The sequence below is a fragment of the Numenius arquata genome, chromosome 15, assembly GCF_964106895.1.
Source record: "Numenius arquata chromosome 15, bNumArq3.hap1.1, whole genome shotgun sequence".
NCBI classification, from domain to species: Eukaryota; Metazoa; Chordata; class Aves; order Charadriiformes; family Scolopacidae; genus Numenius; species Numenius arquata.
The window spans coordinates 8,633,168-8,653,307 of NC_133590.1; the positions used below are offsets into that span (position 1 = coordinate 8,633,168).

Sequence of the window (20,140 nt, forward strand, 5' to 3'; positions counted from 1 at the left end):
TGGGGACTAAAATTTTAGCTGAACTTACAAGGATAAAGAAAGGAAACCATTTACCCTGTGAAGCTGATCTAACAGCATGACCTAGTTGACCGGCTGATATGTCAGCTCCTTTCAAACCACAAATTGACCACACAAAATTAACACTCCTATGTGGTTTGTATGAATATCTATTTCTACTGGCTTAGTTACAGGAAGTCTTATGTCCATTTTCAAACCTTTTGTCACAATTTCACTGAAGCTGTGTAACTGTTCATCTGTCTTGCTCTGGTCATTCTTGCCTCACCCCTCTCTCTCTCTTGAAAGCACATCCTGTTTTGTGAGAAGACTTTGATATAACTCTGTAAGATGAAAAAAAACACAAATAAATGAGGCAACATGAACCCAGCGATTAAGAATAAAGCTCCAAACTTTATTCATTGACTTGAATACAACAGTGATGCAGATTACAGTGGCACAGGAGTGCAATATGTGCTGTTTGCGGTATGACAGTGGAAACACTAATTGTACAGAACGGCAACCCAGCTCAACTTTTCATTATGCATACAAGCAGACTTACTGTACAGACAAGACATTGATTCACTTTTACAGAGACTCAGAAAGAGAGCTGTCTCACAGATGAATGGACAACACAGGGAGACCTCCCTGAAACGCTGGTTTCTAATGTGTGGAGGGAGGAGAAAACAAAAATAAAATGATAAAAAATCCTATTGCCAAAATCTACTGATTTGAAGGAAAATATACCTTTGAAAAATTAGTTTCAGTTTCCAAAGCTTAAAAAAAAGCTCCCAGCTGTAAGGCCCCCTTACAGGAAGAGTTGTCAGCAATGACCAAGCGGCGCTGCTTGGGCAGGACTGATCGGTAATGGCATACAGAGCTCGCTGCTGTGAGCACACACAGCAGTCAGAGGCTTTCCTGGGCCAGCCAGCCGAGAAAGAGCTTGCTCCAAAGCGTGTGGATGTCAGTGAGAGGCTCCACCGATTTCAGTGGGTTCGCATCTGGGGGAGGAAGCGCTTTCTGAAAGGTGTTGAGGGACAAAAGCCCAGGCAAGTGTCCAGTGGGACCTGTCAAAGCGCCTAAGGGAGCTAGAGACTCAGCCTGGTAAGGCACCGCTGGAATTCCCATAGCTGCTTCTGCTGCTGCCTGAAATACTTCATTCCCTAATGCCTAGGAGCAAGGTCCTGTGGGCCTCAGCTTTGCAAGTCCTGGGAGCAACACTTGTATTAACTGTGGTGATCCTGACAAAACAGGTTACTGTTTGCCTTCAGTCATCTCTTTTCACCTCAAAAGAAAGATCGCAATGCAACGTGGAAGGATTATCTCTTCACATGGACAAGCATTATTTAGCAAATCACTATCAGAAATCTATTTCCCTGTTAGAAGCCCTTTGGGCAACAAATAATTTATTTTGCATACAGGCAAACAACATTAATGGCCAATTATATTCCCACTTCCTGCACTGATGCTTACATTAAAATTAATAACACTTATTCTCTCGCTGCCAAATGCGGGCATCACACAGCTCCTGCCAGCAGAGTTGTCTGACTAAAAACTGTGTATCTTCGCATTGCGATAAGATTTTTTTTTTGTTTCTTATTTTATTAAGCACAAAAAAGGTGTGTGGGAGGAATCACAAGGCAAAACTCACCAGGCAGAGCAGTCCTGCAGCCCACAGCAATAGGATACATTAAAAGAGAAAGGTGCATTGTACTACTATCACAGTGCTCAGTAGCTCTCTCTAGCTCTTCATTGCGCAGCAATGGGGTAAAAACATACCACATATTGTCAAAACCAGCCCTTGCTGTGCATCTACCCTGAAGACGATGCTGGACTCTAGCAGGTGTGTTGACAGGGCCAAAAAGTTTGACAGGGCACAAACTGGACCATGACCTGGGGCATGAATGGGGAATGGAGCTGTGGAATCAACCCTAAATGTCTCTCTGACATGGAAAGATGACTGGCATTTCAGGACAGATTAGCTGATTTTCTTGTTTCCTGCACACGTTTTATTGCCTCAGCATTATCATGGACTGGTATTTTTTACTGCCCTAGGTAACTTCCAGGATGCAGACATCCTCCTCCACAAATACATTCCAAAGAAAAACAATGAATCATGGAGTGGGAGAAAGACCGGTTTCCATTTCATCTGTTCTACGAGTCTGTGGCCCAAAATATGCCAAGATCTCCTCCTAAGTCAGGATGAGCCAAGAAAAGTCATTCCAAGATGAGTTTAGAGGATGTTCATATTTTTACCGTTTTGGGAGTTAATTTTTCTGTCACTTGTAACAGCTTCATGCCATTAATTTCAGTGTGGATGCTCGTAAGCTATGGACTCCAAACTTGACTACCCCAGTTTGAAATAAGCACCACAAGCTCATACCTGTGTTTTCTTCGAAGTCTACTGAACACCACCCTGGCAAACCCTGGAGAAATCAAGTTTATGCCAGCCCTCCTCCCCCCCAGAACGTAACCCTTCTCCATGCATTGATATTACCTGACGTGGCATAAACAGAGCAGGAGTATAGTTTGCAAGGAAGGGTTTTTACTCTAAAATGTGTCTAGTTTCAACATAACAAACTTCTACAAATGAGACTCCTGGTGACCTCCCCTGGACAGCAGGACATCTGAACTGCATGGCTGAGAAAGGATTTCCAAATTGCAACAGGGAAAGGGCAGTGAGCACTTCAGTGCTGGGCCACAGACTTAGGATAGTAGGGCTTTGTAAGGAGGGATGACACCTTTCTTGACAGAAGTCAAAGCACTACTGCAGCCACAGGACTAGCTTGTCCCACATATGGCTATTAAGAAACTTACTGTTTTCCTAGTCTAACCTTTCACAGCACACTGCATCTATGTCCACAAGGCATCACAAACCATTCTTAATGAAAGGCTACTAATGAAACTGAAAATAAGTATGTTTCTGAGATGCCACTAAAACCTGTTTTAAATGACACCAGCATGAGATGAAATCTAACATTTAAAGAAAAAAAAAAAAGGAAATTCTGTGAGCAAACTTCATAAGAACTTACTCTTCCAGCTGTACAGAAAGTTTAGCAGGTTTGGGACAGGACACTGGCAGAGCTGAGATGCTACATTCAGCTTCCTGAACCGAGGCCACAATAGATCACATTGCTTCATTGAGAAATAGTGGACAGTTTAGTAATTTCCAAATCCGCTCTTCAAGCTGGCTTAATTCTACTGTCTTCAGAAATGATAAACAACATATTTATTTCAACTTCTGACTCACAGTAGGCTGGAGCTTACACTAAGTTAAGGCACGGGTATAAAGGGTATGGCCAGCTCTTCCCACTGTAACGCAGAACAGTTCTTTAGTTGTTGACATGGAAACTACCAGACCAGTATCTGCAGAGGGCACAAAACCCAGTAAGTCAGATCTCTGGATTCCCCATGAGTATGAAGACGACTGCACAGGGTATTACCCCTCCCTAAGCACTGTCAGGGATGGGTGCTGCAAATGTTCACATACGCCTGAGGAGGCCTTTGAGATGACATCACTTGTGGCCAACCTGGCACTTCCATGGTGTGGGAAACTGGCCCCGCCTTTTGCGCACTCAGCACATCGCAGATCTCCACAAGCCCCGCAGATACAAGCACATAGGCAAGCGACAACCTTTATAACTTAATGACTGCTAACTATTCAACACTATGCACTATTTGGAAATCCCAGGTTAACTACTCACATGGTATCTCAGCTCCAAATGGGGAGTGTGGGTGCTACACGTGCACCTGTGTTTGAGAACCTGCATGTGTACATAATCCCATTCTGCACATGTGTGGTTATTTAGCAATGTTTTGACAGGTCTTTGCTCATCAATCCTAAAGCAGAAAAGGGGAAAAACAAGACAAAAGCAATCAGTTTTCAGTCCTCTTGGCCATGACATTCTGTTGACAGCGCTGAGTTTGATGGAGTTTTACCAGAAGCTCAAACGCTTTGCAGGAAATAGAAGAACATAAGCATGTACTTAAGGCATATTCATAGAATCACAGAATGGTTTATGTTGGAAGGGACCTTTAAAGTCCAACCCCTGCCATGTCTCAAAAGAATATTGAAGAGGGGAATTACAAAAACTGCCCAAGAAAATGCCATTCGACTGATACTAGGAAAATGATTCATTGCTTACAAAGAAAATTCTCCCTGGGGCAACATTTCTGTTTTTATTAGGTGGGAAGACGAAATGAAAGAACAGAAAATGTTGCAGTGACGGTCGCTACCGGCCCATTGCAGAAACCACACACCCCCTGTGCTGAGCTGCAGCGTGGGCTTTATGGGCAGGTGATCTCCTGGGGTGTGCCTACATGTAGATGGTTGGGATAGCGAAGGGGAATTAACTACAGGCATGAAACCGAAGCTCAGAAAAACCCTTCTCAATCAGAAATAAAGCAGTACTAAGTCTAGTGCAGAGGACTGTGAACTGACTGACTATGCACCACACCAGTGAGATGTGACCCAGCAGCGGCCCAAAAATCCAGCTAGAGATTAATTGTTTCTGCAGCATCTAAGGTGGCTTCTTTTCATTCTCTCCCAAGCTGCAATTGCAGCTTTAAATTCTCAGTTGATGAGGCAGATACAAATTGGTGATTAGTCAGCCCTAATGCTGAACTCTGCAGATTAATGTGTTGCTCTTCTCCCATTATATCCCTTCTCCATGAGGCAGTCTATCTTCGTTATAAGTATGACTTTTATATATAACTTTATAAGTTATATATTATTAACCAGCATATATAATGTAGCTGGTTAGGAAGCTGGGGTTTTTGGGGGGTTTTTTTTTGGTTTTGGTTTTTTTTTTTTTGAGAGGAGGGAGAGAACAGAAAACAACCTGGCTTAGTCATTTCTGAAATGACTGGGTAGTGTATTCATATATGCTGTGAGAAGTTCCAATAGTAATCTAGAGATGGGGTTAGAAAAATGCAGGCTGGCAGCTCACATCCTTGAGAGATCAAGTCTTCGGATCAAAAAGGTTTATTGTCAAGGTGACTTGGGCTAAAAGACCCATAATGTCTACTATGTTTGAGAGGCAGCAGCACAGTATTGTCTATAGGATGTGGGCTGACAAAATTTGGAGAATTTTAATACTTTAAATTCATTAAAACTCAGATTTTCATCCCAAAGTTAAGCCACACTTTGAAGGTGACACTGAATTTCTGAGAGTCCAGCATTCAGAAAGCCTGTGACTGTAAAACACTGCTGCTCTTTCATCATATGGATTTGGTTTCAGCAGTCACTCAAAAATGCATCTCAAACTGCCAGTGCCCTTAAGATTCCTATTTACTTCTCAGTGTTCCTCTAAAACCCTTTCAGATGCTTGTTCTGAAAAATGAAGTAAAACGTGTTAAACTGATCCTTGCTGCAGTCTCAGTAAAGTCCAGAAAGCTTATTCACAATCGCGTGTGTCACAGCGTTCACTAAGGACTTCAGAGGGGACTGTGATGCCAGCCCTGCATGGTGGCACATTCTCCAGCTTGTCCCACAGACTCACCATTCCCTTAGCTCTAGGGACACGGAGCCGGCGCTGACCCCTTCTATCTGTCTCTCATATACTGAATCTTCACCTCATATTTTATCAAAGGAACCACAGTGAACTGTTACAACAGGACTTCCTAAACCAGCAAAGAAGAGGCAGGATTTGGGCTGTCCTGCACAGTTCCTGGTGAAATGCCATCTGGTGATACAGAGAACTCAACACAGTGATACTGAATCTCACAACTACATGGGACTGTTTCCCCTTCCTGACTTCCACATTTTAACATCAATGTCTCATATAACTGAAAATGCAAAGGTTCTGATATCTCCAGTGCTGAAAGTTTTTGCATTAAAAATGAAACCTTGATATTCTTTGACAGACCCAGAACCTAAATGACCCTCTCCCATAGCAGGAGACGGGCTCATTAGTACAGTATGCATTGGCAGGTAAGCACCAAGGAAGAGGAAAAGCTGACCTTGCAGCCACAATGCATTAATTCCATTACTTTGGCGCTCATGTCCTCCTCTGTATAGGACTTGCCCAGAAGCAGTTAAGGTATATACAGGCATTTTTCTGAGTTTTTTAAGCTGCAGCATATTGGAAGAAGACTGAAAGCAATAAGGAGTTCAATGCAGCTCAGAAACTGTCTTGCATGATTACTCTGTCTTCAAAAACCAAGTCAGGCACAAAGGGAAATAAAAATAACCAAGGCTGGAGCTTTGATGCTTCAAGAGAAGAAAAAAAAAAAAAAGTCTGTGCCCTCTTTTCCAAGCACAAGTGAAAAACTACATTAACTAAAAAGAGTGCTTGGCCCCATGCACTGTGCCATATTGACAACAGCAACTGCAATTTAATCAAAAAGCCTCTATTGGCAGAGCATGGCACCTTGATGGTACCTCGTAATTCATAAACATTCCTCCCACAGAGGGATGCATTTGTGTGTTAGCTTGCAGAGAACCATTTCCCTGCTGATGTAAAATCCTACAACTCCACTGCAGTCTGATGAGCTGTACTAGCAATTACTAGCAGGGAGTCTGTCCCGAAATCTCTGGGTGCGAACCAGGGCACACTTAAAAAAGCATTTTCTCACTCTGTCACTCCCACCCCCATCCACCCATCTTCTGGACTAAATTACAAGAAAACTGACTCTTCTCCATCATTCCCATTACTTAAGTGATCTTAAATTATTCAAATGACTAGTTAAGATCCAGCCTTATTAATTCAAGCAGAAAGTGTGGAAGAGGGAAGACTGACAACAGACACAGCAATTCACTTCCTATATCCTAGCAAATATATACAAGAAGTCCATTTTCCAGAAATTCAACTGGTAGGTACTGAAAGCGAGCAGAGCGCCCACCTTTGCAGATTGTATCACACGAAGAAGATGCCATTTCAAAAGAGTGCCAATTAGGAAACAATTGTGTGAAAGACTTCATGTGACCATGTGGATACGCTACAAAGGGCTTCTCCTTCACTACAGAGCATCTGTCTTCCTCTCCATATATACACACATGTATACACATACATACACGCACACACAGATAGATGGATAGATATAAATACATGTGCGCACACACGCAGACACGCATACATATATATATATATTTATATATATATATTCTTTTCCAGTTCTTGGAGTGGTTACAACTACTGTAGTCTACAAGGCATCCTAAGGGCACTTCCTGGCTCTAGCAATAAAGTCCATCATATTGTGGAGAGAAGTAAAGGGAATATAATCGAGGGAGAAGAACAGAACAGTTTCCTATCTTGTATAATATCATGTAACAGGTCAACACCTCTGAAAAATATCACTGTTGTTTCTGAGCCCAGGTGTTTTCTCTCCCTGTGTTCCAGGAGGGCAAATGTTCATCTTGTTCAATTGCCGTGTACAGAGGTGCCACTATGCGATCTTCCCTTTTTGGTGGATAAGTAGTTGCTTCCAAATAGTTTGGACTGTATGATACAATACCCTATGCATCATTTTTTGTTGGTTTGTTTAAAGGGAGATTAAAAGAGTTTTGCTTTTTTCTTCATGTCGTTGCGTCTCCAGAGAGGTAACTTGTCAAACTCCTGTATCGTCATGCCAAATATTTCTTGAAAAACTTCAGGTGCTAAGTGGCGCTTTAAAAAACAAAATGGGGGAAGAGGGGGAGAAAAAAAAAGGAGAAAAGGCAATGGTCAGTCAAAGCCAAAGAGACACAAGAGCAGACAGGAGTGCCTTAGGGATTTCATGTCACTGTGTAAGAGCCACTGCAGGAAATAATAATGCTTTGGCAAAACACATATTCAAGTCCTCACAAACTTGGGTGCTCAGTGAATCAATAACATTTTGCAATTTGTTAAGTCTGAGAAGTTTACAAAGGAAATCAGGAAAACTATGTCAGTTTTTGAATAAGCAAGAGACAGAAAAATGGTTTGTCTGAAGTCACCCAACAAGCAGTGACAGAGCAGACAACAAAACCAGGTCCTGCACGCCCCTGTCCCAGGCTTTAGCCAGTCACCTCTACTGACATATGAAAGCTCACACAGACACTGGGTTTCAGGAGAGCTTTGCAGAAAGGCTGCAGGTTGAAATGCTACATTTGAAATTCTGAGAAGGAAGATGCCTGGCCCAGCATATTCCTCTACTGCCAATGAAATATTTTTTGCTGCTGTCTTGTGCACAAGTGACTTCTTGTTCAGCTGCTTTACAGTGCAATGGATGGGGAAAGTGTCTCCCTGTGGCACTGATGTAACACAGCGTTGAATTCTGATTAGTGATCACTTATCTAGTAGTCCAAAAATGTGCATAAATGGTTACTTACCCAAATTTTTATGGCCCCTTCCATTCACCTCCACAGAAGACTAACTGACTACAAACAACTTAAACATCCCCATTCTTCCACTGGGCTCTTAAGTCTTTCTAATCCACAAAGCTGTAAACAATTTTTATTTGTTGGCAGAGATTTAAATCTTTTTATTTTTGGATATTGGCCAACTCACAGGACTCATGGATGAGTTAAAGAAAGTTAGACTTTCTTTAGTCATCCTCAAGGATGGCTGACACTGACTCTTAGCTCAGAAATGAAAATACTGCTCCATTTCAGTATGGATCCTACGACTACAAAACACTTCAATTTTGGGCTTTTTACCAATTTACAAGTATATAATTAATTGCTTTAAAACATAAGGGTGTTGTGAGAAGCTCAGTCCAGCAGCAGGGAGACAGAGACGTGGGACTCCTGGCCCAGCACTCTCATGGAGATGCGGCTGTCACACTCCCCCTTTCCCTGCTTAGTGCTGAGAAATATTCCCAGTCGAACAAGGACACACACTTCAGTGTTTGAGCTTTCAAGTGTGCAACAACAAACAACTTCAGCAGGAAAGAGCATTTAGGAACTTGCTTCTCTTACCTCAAGCCTGGTTCTGTCTACATCTTTTAGTATTTTATTTCGCCCTCTGTTGGTCACCATGAGTATTTCATATGGAAAAATCTGTTAACAATGTATAAAAGGGGGAAAAAAGAGATGTATTTACATTCTAAAGCAAAATGAACACAATGTGTCTCATTTTCATAACCACATAAACAGTTCCTTTTTCAAAGGAAATCACAGCACTTTTGTACCCTGAAGTTACACAGCAAGAACTTGATTAGTACCAAACAGCCTCATATTGTAGAGCCACTGTGTACCTACCCACCCCACTGATTTTTATGGTGCATATAAAAGAGCTGACTTTGGTCAGACAGTCCTCTCTAGTCAATATACTTTCTCATCCAGAGTTTATTAAGGTAAATATATTTGGCATTTATTGGTCTCACTGATGGTTGCCAAAGTGTGGACAGCTCTAACGAAACAGACATTTAGGGGACTTTTAAAAATGAACCACATGGAAGTACATCACAAAAACCAGCAACTCTGAATAAGAAAAATATTGATTAGTGGAGGCCACTGCATTCATCAAATTCATCACATTATTTTCTTTGCCTTTTTGGACAGTCAAAGAACTCAAACAATTGCCCACTGTGCTTGCTGGCTGTGCAATACATACGTGGATTAAAGGAGAGACTTTTGTAGAAATATTTGTCTTACACACCTTCATCTACTTCAGAAGAGCATGTGTCCAGCACATCTCCCATTAACATTTCCTTGCTTTCCTTTTGCATTGCAATGAATGTCCAAAACTTATACAAATCAGTCATCAGTCATCAGCCAATAACCAATTCCTGAATGCATAAATGATTTTACTTTTGTTTTATAGGTTCTTTGCTTGAAGTAAAATGCTTACTGTCAGTGGGTGTCAAATCAGGTTAATCCAAAAGAAACAATGCTGTTTAGAAAGGATTTCAGAAAACCATGTGCCTTAAAATCTGTTTCTGGAATCACCCCTGGCAAATAAAACTGGTTTAGGGTTTTTGCCTTGGGCCGACACTTCCATGAATGCCTGGAACGACTTAGGAGAGCTCATATTCCATCTGACAGAGCCTCTCTATAGACTTTCTCATCGCATGTCTCTGCTGAGTAGGAAAAGAGCTTTCCCAGTGAGGTTCTCATCCAACCCCTACTGAAGCCAATGAAGTTTTTCTTCAGTGGCGATTGGCTCAGCCTTTCCTGTTATTTATGGGTCTTGTTTTACTTGCCCACTGGGAACAAGAGTGAGACCACCAAAACCTCTCCTGGAGAGACAGCAGAGCTATTATCAAATGCTATTAATTCAATTATTTTAACATCAGAAGAAATTCAACCTCATCAACTTCTGTGCAGAATTAGGCAATTAAGTTCATTCCTTTGTCAACAAATATCCCAATGAACTTTTCAGAAATATAATAAATAAGATTCAGGCATCAATGAACACACCACTGAGTTTATTTTAAGTAATAATAATTTAAAGAACGTGTGCTTACATACCAATTGTAAGATACGATTCTTAGGAGATTCTGACATTGTCACAGTTGTACAATTAAGTCTATACTTTGAATTACATTGTTTATGTATGATACTGGAAACCGCTACCATATACAGCATTATAGGAAACTAAAATGTAACTTCTCATATTTAAACAGGCAGAGTTTAAGTCAAGATCTACAGTCATAAGTACATTTTATATTTAGATATTCACAACAAGGCATGTCTCAATCTGGGGTGGCAAGATGCACAAATTCTGTCCTTTCTGGAGAACCACTTGGTAAGATTTGGTCATTCTTAAGTTTATTAATTTTCACTTTTCATGTATTTCATGCTTTGAGTTGGCTTCTTTTACTTTATCAGGTTTAAGTCAGTGTTGGACCATTGACGTGAATAAAAATACTGCCAATTCACCCAAGCTGAGGGTCTGGCATCATCTTTACAAACATCAACAGAAAGTGACCTATTATCTCACAAGAATTCCCATAAATTTTATCACTAATAATACTGACAGAATTTGTCACCCAAAATAACATTCCAAATCACTGGGTGCATCAACACCAGTGGTGGCTGTGAGAATTTCTATTGCACTGAAAGAGAAATTCTTTGGAATAAAAAGTAGTATCTCAGGGGTTGGGGAAGTCCCCAAGGTCTTATTTATATAATCTATAAAAACACTTGATAATATACATTGCACTGGGGCCTCAGTTTATAAAGCCAGGGTTATTGCCTTGTACAGTTTGTCTGGAGGTGACTCGGAAGCACAAGTAGTAATCTGGTTTGCAAAAAGAACTCCTCACAACTGCAGAAATGCTGATCCTTATAACTTTGGCAAAATCATGATTTCTTGGAAGGTTCACCAGCAACAGAGAAAGTTTTAAGATTTAAAACATAGCCCTGGTTGAATCCCCTCTGTATATTATGTTCATTTTTGACTCAGATATCTCTAGGCATAGCTGCAAAAGCATTTTAAATTATATTCAGCTGACACTGCCTCTTTTTCCAATATATCTCCTGCAGAATTTCTCTTATGAGAAATTCAACATTATTGAAAGGTGTCAGGCTAACGGTGCTGAGAGCTAAACAACAGATCCAGGCAGACGTGAATTTCTAACTTCCAATTTTGAAACAAAGGTCCATGTATTTCATTAAGTTTTAAATCAAGACAGCCTCAACAGTGTGTTGTGAGCCACAACACTCTGCATCACTTTCCCACCCAGACGGATCTGAGACTTTCCCATTGAGTTTGGCCTGCTGTTTTGGCTAGAGGAAGCTCGACAGAGAACTAGCCATTAAGCATCTTCGGTATCTTTGCTGTGTCTCTGGAAAAGCCTCCTTAACCCAAGAAGCACACCTGGGCTGCCCTCAGCCTGCCTGAGCACTAACACCTGTAACAGGCAAAGTCCAGAAAAAGGGAGAGGTTTGGCACATAAGGAGCAGGGACTGAGGTGAGGTAAAGAAAAACAAGGGAACTAAGACATTTCCTGCACTTTATCTGCATTTCACAGTCAAATCTTCACTATCTTGAAGGAAAGTGAATAACATCTGCACTTGCCTTTGGCTCCAACATGTTAGGCATAGATACTCCTCTGTCCATTCTCATTCCAGGGACATGACCATCCGGAAGGGACTGCATCAGATACAGGTATACATCAGACACATAGGTTACACACACAGAGGGTAAAGGCACTCAAGAAGTGGTGAAAACAAAGGTGAATTTGCCCTGAGACTTCCTTCAAGTCTTAATATTTAGTCTTATCCTATAGATCCTTGCCATGGCTACTGTTTACCACTTCTCTGGGGCATGCAGAGGGATCCTCTAATCCTCTCTGTCACCACAGCCTTCTGTCACTGCTAAGGCTGGCAATAGCTCCCCACCAAGCCTACCAACATCACTTCCCAGGTGGACCTGGGGACCCCAAGAGAGGAGTGGCCCCTTTCCCACCCCAGTGACTAAGTAGGGTTCTTCTCTAGACAAATAGGCAGAAGCATTTATTCAGATCCCACCCAACAGCGTACAAAGCACCCTTACACCTCTGGGCTTTCCTTCCTGTCACTTATGGTAGCAGTTGAAGGATTATTTTTTTTTTGTCTCTACAATGGGAAATTTTTACAATGAACACAAACAAGGGTGGGGTAAAAAGGTGCTGTTTTGACACAGGTACTGTTCCTAACAAAATGTTTTGAGCACAACACATGGACAAGTCCTCTCTCCTCCCATAATCTTCTTTCCAATCATCATGATTTTGATATGCCATTAACAAAATTACCCAAGTAATTAAACTCTTTCGTAAATTGCCATTTCATATTGTGATTGTGCTGAGGAGCCAGCCAGACTCAAACCATTCCGGAAAAAACCCTGCAGACAGGATTTGGAGTCAAAGGGTTTGTATTTGCAAGCACACCTCTTACTGGCTCATCTGTGACGGCAGCACTGTAGAAAACTATTGATCAGACATCTTGTCTGGAGAACAAATTCCAGGGTAAAAAGGCAGAGTTCAAGGCTCCTGGTATGGGAGAAAATTGCCTCCAGAAGAGACTCTACGTCTCTGGGGTCGGTACTGGAGAGGCTGGAAACAAATCCAGCCTCAGCCATCCAGGGAGGACTATTACAGATAATTCATAGATCAACAGACAGTGGATTTTACAGAGCAAGACACGGAACTGGTGTGAGCTGTCTCAACCCAGCTCTGGGGAGGTAACAAGGAAGAATCTGAGGCTGTGCCTTTTTTTTGGTCAATAAGAGTCTACATTGGTGATTATGCTTAAACATGCAGGAAAATCAAAGCTATTGTCTTAAGAAACCCTTCCCTGTAGCAGAAATTCAAACTTCAACAAGAAAGTAGATGCTTTTGGTTCTGTTGTCAGTTGATTGATGAAAACCTGTACTCTACCTGGAAATCTGAAAAGCAAAAGACAAATCTCATCAGCTTCAGAGTGTGGAAGAATAGGAATCAGTCACAGTCTAACAGATAATCCTTGTGTCTTCTGGTCTACCCAATCTTTTCAAAATCCCACCCGATTGTCTAAAGCCAGCAACCTTCCTACTTTTGGACTTAGTTTGTGAAGTCAAACACTCCAAACACTGCAGCCATTTTAATTTTGAGCAGAATTCTGACTCAGGTCGCTTCAGAAATATTAAGAGACACAAAGCCACAATCTTAAGTGAATAAATATCCAACTAAAATTCAAATATGTAGAGCAGGATTCACCTCATCTAACCTCTGCCATCAGGTGGCTGTGTAGCTTCCTCCACAATCTATAAGAGACATAAGCACCAACAGAAGATGCCTGATCATAGGGTATCTGAGATAGTCGGGGTCAATCTCACTTTGGAGGTACCTAGACTCTCTCAGTTCAAGCCATTTCAAGACATTAACTCTCAAAGTTTCATAACTTTCATAAATATTGTCAATTTTTATTATGCAATGACTGATATCACATCTAGCTCAAATTCATAATGACATACATGGGCAGCAACAGGGATTAGAAGGCATTATCCTCCTTTCTTCACTCTGGCATATTCTTTCGGACTGTGCAGTGGATGGTAATTTTCAGAGAGAGAAAACATTGTAACAGAACTCGGAACATGTTCCTGATAATATACACGTTACCTGCTTTCCATTTGCACCAATGCTAAAGCAGTCCCTCAGCATAAACAAGGATCAGGTCCACATAGCAGGTTTAGCAAAATAAACCCAGACTTTTTAATAGGTATTTGAGTTAATTGTTCAGCTTACCAGAGAAAGTTAAAAACTACTGAGCAAATACTAAGTAACCAAATCCACAACCTTAAAATAAAATAGCAGAAATGATCAAACATCATAACATGTTCAGTAATGAAGTGGCATGTAAAAAGGCTCCTCAGCCTTACCTCTAACACCACCACTCACATCTCCGTAACTGTTGTACTGACCAAAATCTGTAGACACCGGCTGTAACAGGAAAAGAGGGGAACACACATAAATTCACAGTTCATGACTTCACAAGCAGGTTGGTTTATAGGGAGTAATAAATTGCTTTAAGTCTTCCCACCTGTCCCCCCCTCAATTTTCACAATGTTTCTTGCATTGCTTTCTTGCCTTTTTAACAATGTAGTTTGTGGGAGGGAAATTAGGTTTTGCCTGACTTCAGATGGTCTTATAAGAAACCTTGATCAAACTGAAAATCCAATACAGTTAATACGGAAATAAATACCATGGGTAATTAAAACCACCTTTTGCTTCTCAAGAATTGCCATCTCCTTACCCTGTGAAGTCCATTTTTTCCATAGCCAGGGAGAGAAGAGGTTTTGGAGGCTGAAGCATGTGCTGTTGAATGAGGAAGGGAAAAATCTTTTACTGGAAAATCCCATGGAATCTCAAACCCAAGAACATTTGAGGAAGCAACTAGCACAAAAAACAGATTTGAAAGAGCTAAGCACATACATAACCAACTGAGACAGGTTGACTTTAAGAAACTAGCATCTCAGCCCCAGACTCATCACAACCTTCCACACACTCTCTAAGTTACATGCAGCTTTATCATGGCATGGTGGCAGGGCATCAAGAAGGGACACTGATTTTGCCAGGCTCAAAATCAAGGTGGTTTCTACTGAGTTGAAAGTAATGCTCAAGGATCAGACAGCAGAGCAAAATAACTTTTTAGTCCTTGGCTAGATAAAGTATTGCTGTGCCCCGTATGTTGGGACCAAGATAAAAGACAAGGAGAATCCAAGATCAGCAGTGTTCAGCTGAATGGGTTCCCTGTTAAGTCTCCCACGCAGGTCCAGTCAATTCTACTCTCCTGAGAGGCACACATGGTTTACATATCATAGAATCATAGAATCATCTAGGTTAGAAAAGACCCTTGGGATCATCGAGTCCAACCAAATATCGTCATACCCTCTGAACCTTTCATGAATTTCCTTCTATCCTTCCTACTGCAACTATTATTGCACTTACAATCCCAGCTTCTGCTGCTGCACAAACAAGATACATAGGACTAACATACTCTATTCTCTCTGTATACACATGCTTCAGCTTACCATTTTTTTTGCTACAAAGGAGAAAAGGCTATTAGTTTTGGTCCTGTAACATTGTAATTGACAGATGCTTTGGTACTAACTTCACCAGGAGAATGATCAGAATGGTCAGTGCTGAGCGAATTCAACCGAGTTTGAGAATTTTGCATCCTGATCTGAAATTATAGTTATCCTGTACATGATGTGACACTTCTGAGAACATGACATGATTCAACAGACCTCTGTGACTCCTGCTTTCCTCTGAAATGAAAGTGAATTAAGGTATCTGGGGGCATTCAACTTAGCATTTGCACCGACCTCAGAAATTGCATGAGCAAGATAAAGACAATGTGGAAGTGTCAAGGGTGTGTTTTCGAATACAGATAAGAAGAAGGATATGTAGAAAGAGTGTCAGCATAATGATCAATAGCACCTCTACAGTTAATACAGCCCCGTCAGACAAGATCTTCCATATAAGAATGCAATTTTTGGTTGTTTGGGGGTTTTTTGTGTTTTTTTAATTTTATTTTTGTCACAGAAGGGCAGGAAATGTAAACTTGAGGCACCTTTGTTGCCAGCAACAAGCAGCTTTGGGAAGGGAACCAGTGATTCCAAAAAAGGCAATGACTGCACTGATTACCACTGCAAAGAGGGATGGACGCATCTCCAATAAAAGAGTCCTCCAACTTGCGCTCGTAAGCTTTGAGTTAAGCAGGTAGACTCTGGCCCTGCAAACATTACAGGGAGAGCCATAGACATTTTCTCCAAGTCCATAAATCAAGACAGCGCACTTACACAACAGGAAACATGAGGAAATCTTAGTTTGCTTGGCAACTACTCCAGTGGATGACTCCAAAGAGACTCATCTTGTCCCTTCTTGGCTTGAAGTACAGCTGCTGTGCTACAATGACCAGTGGATGAAGAGAGTGAAATAAAACCCCCAAACTCTTCTCCGGAGATCTGAGAAGGCCACAGAAATGTATAAAAAAGTGCAATGAGGCCAAGAATCTAAGCCACCAATTAACCAAAGTTGACTTTTGTGCTTTTGCTCTGGAACCCAATCAAAACGCCAGCCCAGGCTGTGTTTGGAATACGCAGCCCCGCTGGGAGGAGAGACAAAACAGCGATAGGAACAACCAGCTTAAACAAAATGTGTTGTTGTAATTTAATAACCCAGCCAATTAGCATATGCATGGTGTAATAGACACTGAGTATTTTACCTCACTCCTTATCTATATTGGAAAATCTTTCTCCTCTAGATTGCCTGAAAATCCTCACCCTCATATTTCTTCTAATTAAAAAACAACTATGATACTCTTCCTCTCACCAAAACCAGCTAATGAATAAGGCCACTCTTTCAGGGGAGAACATCACATATAACACATATCAAGCCATCTTCCCAGTGGTCTGTCTTCTGGGAGACTACTTGATATGTGTACACGTGATGTTCATTATTCACTGTTCATCATTAGCTTTATTGCCTACATGAATTACCTGGAGAATCGTAACGACTGGCTGAAAGGGTTGACCTATCGCGGCTCTCCTTTTCCATCTCTTCTTTCAATATCAATTGTCCCAGACCAGAGTTGAGCTATAAATGGCAATTAAAAAAAAAAGTCAATTAAATAAAGCTGATTGAGGCATTAGTAGAAATTGCTTACAGAAAACAAAGGGGCACTTTTGGGATGGTGTTCAGAAACAGCATGAAGACAAGCTTATAACCACCTTCATGAGCTGCTCCTCTTGCAGTTGCCGGCGTCTCTGTAGCTCCTCATCATCTTCCTCTCTTCCACTTGATCTGCGTCTCATGTCAGCTCCTGCTCCCATAAAACCACAGTACAGAGAGAGCTTTGTGTATCAGTTCAACTGCAGCCTGAGGATTTCAATGCTAGAAAGTACTGGTCAGCTTAATTTACTGAATAAACAAAGCAGTATTCTCTTGCAGATTCAAAAGACTTTTTCAAAAATCACCCTTCATAAAACTCACTCAGATAGCCTGCCCTATGGCTATTGGGCTTCTTATAAAATTAACAAGAAGTTATAGTGCACATGGGTTTCCAACCAACAGTCCTGGATGTAAAATCCATGAACGAATGTAATGGAAAAAAGGAGCTCAGATTGCTAGTTCTGGAAACATGGGATTTAATGGCAACAGTAACTGTACCCACGGTTGAAAATAGAAAATCTGATTTATACTTTTATCTAGACTTAGAAAAGTGAATCTGAACTAACACTTCAAATGCAAAATTAAACTACATTAATCTCCTAAATGGACACTCATATTTGGAATAAACAAGACATTATTTTTAGTCTAAAATTAAGCAAACTAATTTGTGTTCTACATTAGTTTCTTTCTTTTTATTGAATAATCTTTATTTTCTTGAACAGTCTTAAGAAATGGTCCAATTTGGATGTCAGGACACCTCCATGAATATATAGAATATGATATTGCTGCAAGTATTTAGACAGCAGTTGTATTTTTTTCTGCACAGGCTATATCCTGATAAAGTTTTTCACCAATCTTATGCTAGACAAACTCAGTGGTTTATTTAAATAAGGAGTAAATTTTGCAACTGAAGTCTCAGAAGGTTTGTACCAATTAAATGTTTTGTACAGCAGTGTTAAATTGATGCTAATAGGGGGAGAGACAAAAAGTTACCGAGAAATTATTTGTTTGAATTTAAATTATGTATTCTTTTGTTTGGTGACTCAGGTTTTTGAAAGCCCTTTCAGTACAATAGCAGTAATACTCATTTTTTTTGACAGCTGAGCTCATTCTTGCTCCGCATGACACTCAGAAAATCAAACAGCAAGCCGAAAAACCTGGGACTTGTGGGTTTTTCAGTGATTAACTTTGTATGATGCCTTTTTATTTCTGAATAAAATAGATTCATGAGCACGTTTTTATCTTTATAGTTTCCAAACAGTCCTATTAAGTTTCTAAGGTGTAACAAAATCACCTGATAGCCAATATACAAAGCAGTTTTACTGGAAACTATTAAAAGTTGTCATCCACTGCCCAGAGACTGAGCTGAGAGCCAAAATTTCCAACAAAGGCTGCAGCTCAGACATACGGCATAATAGTGCTGTAGTTACCACAAGCATTGTCAGGAGAGCGTCAAGTATGACAATGTTATCACTGTGACTGTAATGTTTGTGAGGCTACAACCTGATATAAAGCACATTATCAAAAAATTGCCGTCACATAGGCAGCCCCTTCAATTGGCCATTGAGCTCTCCAACCCTGGGTCTCCTCTCCCAGCACTACTATGAAAATCCCACTGCGCTGAAAACCAGCCACTCCTTCACAGAAACCTGAAACAGGTAACACCTTCAGCGTTTCAGACACGACTTCATAATTGAACCAGGGTAGATAGCTTATTTTATGCTGGGGGGGGGCGGTGAGAGGGGCAATAAAAAATATCAGAGAAAAAAAATACAAACAAAAAAAAATTATAAATGATCATGTACATGATTTAAAGAAAAGAAAATGAGATACCTGTAGTGCAACAATACAGAGAAAAATACGTAGTCTGTAGAAACAGTAATTTTGAAAATCAGGACATTTTTAGTCCGTTAACTGTTCCACTTCAGTCATTGCTTCTCACCATGAAAATAGCCAGTTGGTTGGAAGCAATCATATTTGCTGTGGAATATTTGCTATTAGTTTAGGACTAGAAGATTAAATAGACAATAACTGAAAGAAGTCAGGCTTGTGTGACGCACCGCATTTTTTAAGCTACTGCACAGGAGCTCACATAATTTGTCTATGCGTTAATATGTGTGATCAATTCCAAAGTCCTTTAACAAAACCTCTTCTACTCAGCACTATTCAATAGTTTTAAATTCAGAGACACTTGGAGGTCTTGCCAGAAGAACTGCAATTTGAGGTGAACACCTTGAGTGGACACAATCTTCACTACCCATTTTACAGCTCCAGTATTTATCTACTTTGGTTACCAGTACCTTTTAAGCCGCATCTCTTGTATCATTATTTTTTTTTGCATACCTATGGCCGCAAGGGAGGGAGGACCTGGCCAGTGGTCCGTCTCAATCTTTGGTACCTCGTTGGGTGCTGGTGCATGAGCTGCTGGGAACTTGGAGGACTTGATGATATCCTCGGAGGACTTGCTCTGTGCTGCCAAAGCAGCTGCATCTAGATGGCAATCAGGGAACTTAGCTATGTAATAATCTGTATCAATATAAAGGTCTTCTTTATTTTGGCAAAAATTTTATGCTTTACAAGAAACTAATTTTCCAAAGCAAACACTTTCATGATTTGCTTTTTTAATTGCAATCTGAAGCAAAGTAATGTCTTTCTCTTGCCGATAGACCAGAATCAAACCTTTCTCTTGTTCCTCGTTCCCACCCCCAAAATAACCCCAAATCAGCTTTGGATTTTACTAGGGTTGCAGAGTATTAGAATGATTAGGCAAGAGTAAGAAAATTCAATCTAACAGTATTTGCCAATATCTCCTATGGAGAGTTGATTATTAACGAAGATTAAATCAGATTTATGTACTGATCTATCTTCCCTCTGGGACAAGAAAATAAACAGTTAACTCTGCTGATGCTAATTATTTCCTATGTTTCTGTGAAAAGCTGCAAAACAAAAATAAATCTGAAACAAATGTGTATTTAACCAGTAGATTTTTTTCTGCTCCATGCCCTTGCTTATTAGCATGCAGTAGTAGTAAAAGCAGATGTAAATTTATTAATAAATACTAAACTCCATTCAGATCAACTTGGCAGGGTGAGGCACTTGCAGCAAAATG

General features: G+C 40.6%; 1 protein-coding gene across 8 annotated transcripts in view; it reads right to left on the bottom strand.

Moving 5' to 3' along the window:
• Positions 1–7,080: 7,080 nt before the first annotated feature.
• ABLIM1 (actin binding LIM protein 1) overlaps positions 7,081–20,140 on the bottom strand; it is a 104,887-nt gene continuing 91,827 nt past the window's right edge. For 3 of the 8 annotated variants that reach the window (XM_074158909.1, XM_074158907.1, XM_074158906.1), the window contains 9 exons: positions 19,375–19,521; positions 17,091–17,182; positions 16,851–16,956; positions 14,612–14,673; positions 14,238–14,298; positions 13,258–13,265; positions 11,919–11,993; positions 8,873–8,953; positions 7,081–7,601 (listed from right to left, as the gene is read on the bottom strand). In XM_074158909.1, coding sequence (XP_074015010.1) covers positions 7,488–7,601; positions 8,873–8,953; positions 11,919–11,993; positions 13,258–13,265; positions 14,238–14,298; positions 14,612–14,673; positions 16,851–16,956; positions 17,091–17,182; positions 19,375–19,521 — 746 coding nt within the window. In that variant the 3' untranslated portion in view covers positions 7,081–7,487. The remainder of the gene's footprint in view (positions 7,602–8,872; positions 8,954–11,918; positions 11,994–13,257; positions 13,266–14,237; positions 14,299–14,611; positions 14,674–16,850; positions 16,957–17,090; positions 17,183–19,374; positions 19,522–20,140) is intronic. The other 5 variants (XM_074158905.1, XM_074158904.1, XM_074158903.1 and 2 more) reach the window with 2 other exon arrangements.